Source organism: Mesocricetus auratus, unplaced genomic scaffold, assembly GCF_017639785.1.
Source record: "Mesocricetus auratus isolate SY011 unplaced genomic scaffold, BCM_Maur_2.0 contig_8590_pilon_obj, whole genome shotgun sequence".
Classification (NCBI taxonomy): Eukaryota; Metazoa; Chordata; class Mammalia; order Rodentia; family Cricetidae; genus Mesocricetus; species Mesocricetus auratus.
The window spans coordinates 64140-68150 of NW_024430547.1; the positions used below are offsets into that span (position 1 = coordinate 64140).

The 4011-nt window shown below is 41.9% G+C and overlaps 1 protein-coding gene across 1 annotated transcript; it reads right to left on the bottom strand.

Moving 5' to 3' along the window:
• Positions 1-1101: 1101 nt before the first annotated feature.
• Positions 1102-2348, bottom strand: LOC121138071 (PHD finger protein 6-like). The gene has a single exon (XM_040740887.1). It carries the CDS (start codon positions 2306-2308, stop codon positions 1214-1216), a length of 1095 nt encoding a protein of 364 aa, XP_040596821.1. The 5' UTR covers positions 2309-2348; the 3' UTR covers positions 1102-1213.
• Between the last annotated feature and the right edge of the window lie 1663 nt (positions 2349-4011).

A 4011-nucleotide genomic window follows, 5' to 3' on the forward strand; every position in this document is an offset into this window, starting at 1 on the left:
TACCTTTCATACTGAGGTGCTATGGTAATATTAGGCAGACCACAACTAGTTTTTTGGTTTTGCCATTAAGAAATATATAAATGTGCTTCAGCAGGTAAGTGGAAGAGTGCCACTAGCAAGAGACGCCAGTGGAGATTCTTTCTAGAAATTTGGTGATTAAGAAAACCCTTCCGAGCCCTTAGAAGAAAGCAGGGCACAAACGCCTATCCAATATGTAAGCAAACCGATGGCTGAAAGCATTAAATAAAGTTTCTGAAATAGTGGTCACAAAATCAAAAATAAATACTGTTCTACTCGCAGATGGTTTTTTTCTTTTCTCTCTTTTTGCTCTGTTAGCACATAATATCTCCTGATACACTAATATCTCCTGATATTGTGTGAAGCATTCCACACAACAGGGCACTTGAGAGGAACTGGCTTCAGACGTGATGTTCAAAGTCCTTAGCACACTGGTAACCTCTTTAACCTCAAAGAGGTTCAGTCTGCTGCTGGCAGACATTATTTGGATCTTGATAGGATTCCATTATTTTGCCAGAAGCTCTCTGGGCAGCACAGAAAGGTGTACTGTCAAGAGAATTTGGGCAGATGCACTAGAGCTCAGAGCTTCTCATCACCAGTTGCCCAGAGTCCATGCTGGCCAGCGAGAACAACTCTAAAAAGGACCATAGGAAGGCTTCAGCATGGTTCCCAGAAGAAACATTTAACATGTGCTGTCAAAGCCAAGACAAAAATAAGGTTCTTTCCATTTGTAGTTTCCATTGCTTGAGTGTGGAAAAAAAAGTTCACAAGTTACCAGGTGCTGCCACCGGAGGCGTGTTTGCATCTTGAAGTACAACTTGCTTCCGGTTTCCTTTGAGCATGGATCCACTACAAACTTAAACACTCTAAATAGTAGAACTCTGTTCAGTCCAGAAATACAGTTACTTTATTCAAGGTCTGCTTTAACTGCTGACAGTATACACAGGGTTAATAGTGTTTCCATTGCTTCCCAGAAACTGCGGACTACAGCTACGTAATATCAAGAATGTCAAATTGGGCGGTCTAGTGAAGGGTCAGATAACAAACAAGGTGTTTTTAGGCAGTTCCATGAAGAATCTAAGAGTTGGGCAGTAAAAAGTTACAAACCCTTTAATATTTTAGAAAAGAGTGAAAAAAGCAGAGGAGTTACAGATGTCTTATTCTCAGATTTCTAACTCTCTCCTGTGCCACAAACCTAGTTTCCATTAAGCTGCTGCTGGGTTAGTTGCTGATCAATCGCTACTCTTGCCCGGCTTTTACTTTCTCGTTCCTCATCTTCTTCATCTCGCTCATCATTTCCGCTATGATTTTTACAATAGAGTTTGTAAATTCCTCGTGACATATTTTCAATGTATTTTGCTTTGTCTTGTACACCACAGTGGTAATGGTAGGTTTTAACACAGGCTTTTATTTCACATCCAATAGTAGCACCAGGCTGACTGCAAAGTGTACATTTCATCCTTTTTCCTTGTTTAATCTCCTGAAGTACAGTTTTAATATCAAAATCTCCAAATTCTGCTCTTGATGTTGTTGTGAGCTGAACAGTACCAGAAGAAAACAACATGCACTTATAATGTGCGGCTGCCTTCTTGGCATTAAATATATGCAACTTCCCTCTCGCTTCATTTTCTTCCTCCCCTACATGGCAAAATCCGCATTTAGGTCTGGTGTCATTAGGACTGCTCCTGTGTGGAGACCTATCTCGGTAGGAACTACTTTCCATTTCGTCTGTTCCATGGGAGGATGTAGATCTGGTATCTCCTGCCAACCCTTTAAAATTAGTTTTTCTTGGTCTTCCTTTGCGACCTTTCTTCTTAGTCTTTGGAGATGACGGCTCCAGTTCATGTTCATTAAAAGTTTCTTCTAAATCAGCTTCAGAATTATGTGCAGTTTTCTTGTGTTTTCGACAATAAACCATGTAAATGCCTTGCGAAGGTTTCTCTCGGATCTGAGCTTTATCATGGAGTGCGCAGTGGTAGTGGTATGTCCTGTGGCATGTTTTCACATCACAGCCGATTGTTGCTCCAGGACAATGGCACAAAGAACACATCAGCTTTGTGCCCCTTTTAATTTCCTTTTGGACATCTTCAATAGAAAATCCACCAAGACTCTCATTATTGGAATGTGATGACACCAAAGCAGATGAAAAAAGCATGCACTTATGATGTGCTGCCACCTTCTGGTTTTCAGATATTAGTAACTGTCCACACTCCTTGTCTCTATTTGACTTACAAAAGCCACATTTGCGCTGTCTTGTAGACCCTTTTTTCTGTTCAACTGAGCTTGACATGATTTTTAAACTGCTTATAGAATGCGACTTTAAGCCTCAAGAAATGACAGCTGAAACAATGAATGCATTTCTGGTTTTTCAAGATGCTGCGAAGCACCGACGTAGAAAATCGCCTGGACAACCAAGGAGGACATTCGAGAACCAACTCGAGAACTCATTCAATGGCTGGTATCAGCGTGGCCCACGGGCGAGCAACGGGAGGACAGCGCCCACGAGGGAGAAGAGGAAGGCGGGCGTCGGTTCTCCAGCACTGCTGAAGAGCGGAGCTCAGCCGCCTGGGGTTGTTTCCTTTCATTCCAGGAGAGACAGGCTCGCCGAGCGCCCTTACGTTGCCTCCCTCCATACGCACCTTGTTTTCTCTTTATACTGTTGGTTTGATGTTTTTTATGTCTATATATATTTTTTATTATTTTATTTTAAATTATATTTAAATTAGAAACAAGGTTGCTTCACATGTCAATTCCAGGTCCCTCTCCGTTTCCCTCCCCCTCCTTCCGTGCACTCCCCCCAACCACCCCAATAACCCCTCATCTCCCCAGGGAGGTTGTGGCCATCTATGGGGGTGTCCATAGTCTGTCATTTCATCCAGGGCAGTACCTAGACCCTCCCCCAAGAGTTCAGGGTGAGAGTGCATCTCACATTGTTGGATGGGAGTCCAAAGTCCATTTGTATACCCGGGATACATACTGATCTACTACATAAGGCTCAATAGATTTCCTGGGCCTCCTCACTGACACCCACACTCAGGGGGTCTTTATCAGTCCCATGCTGGATTCCCAGCCATCAGTCTGGGATTCAAGAGCTAGCCCTTGTCAGGTCAGCTGTTTCTGGGGTTAAACCAGCCCAGTCTTAATCGCTTTGGCCATCAGTCCTCCCTCTCTGTCACTGGTGATGGGAGGTTTCCAACCTGTAGTGGAATGGACTTGCTCACATTTCCTAGAAAATTATATTGTGTGACTTTACAGGACGCCTGTCTCCTGATACAATTGGCAATGGTAGGGCTTTACAGACTCTTGTCATCATCTGCTGTGAATGTTTCTTTTCAGAGATGGCATCTTCATATCATCTCAGTGCCTGAAAAGTTTGGGACAGTGTTTGTAAGAAGACTAAAATAAGTTAAAGCATCTGAAAGATGGTATCCTGAATGGGTGGAAAATGCCACTGCCAGAAGGCATATGCCTGCTCAATTCCAAGTGCCTGATGTGTGTGTAAGTCTCAAGAGATGTTGGCCAAGAAGATCTTCAAGATATCCCGAAATGTTAAGGAGTTTAATCCTTGGGTTAATTATTGGCCAGTATTAGATGATTGTACTCCTGATTGAGTTGCAGGATATCAGGAATTAAAAATTCCTCTGAGCTGGAATTGGAATGCCACTCTATGATAGCAGGCTGGGTACATAAACCAAACTAAATCTCCCATTATTTTTGGGAGAATGCTCAGAAACTGTCCTATTAGAGATTGAGCAGTTTATCCTACACTGTTAAAAATGCCAAACAAGAAATATATATATATATATATATATATATATATATATATATGTGTGTGTGTGTGTGTGTGTCCAACTAAGGCACAATTGCTAATATACTATCAACTACTTTCCAATTTGATATGGAAATACATTCAAGGCAGAAATTGTTATCTTGTAATGAGATTATCTATACAGAATATAGTCTAGAACTTCTACACATCCTAAGTGGTTTTGT

What these genes read in the sequence shown, in the direction of transcription:
- LOC121138071 (XM_040740887.1), bottom strand. Translation starts at nt 2,308, where the DNA reads ATGTCAAGCTCAGTTGAACAGAAAAAAGGGTCTACAAGACAGCGCAAA.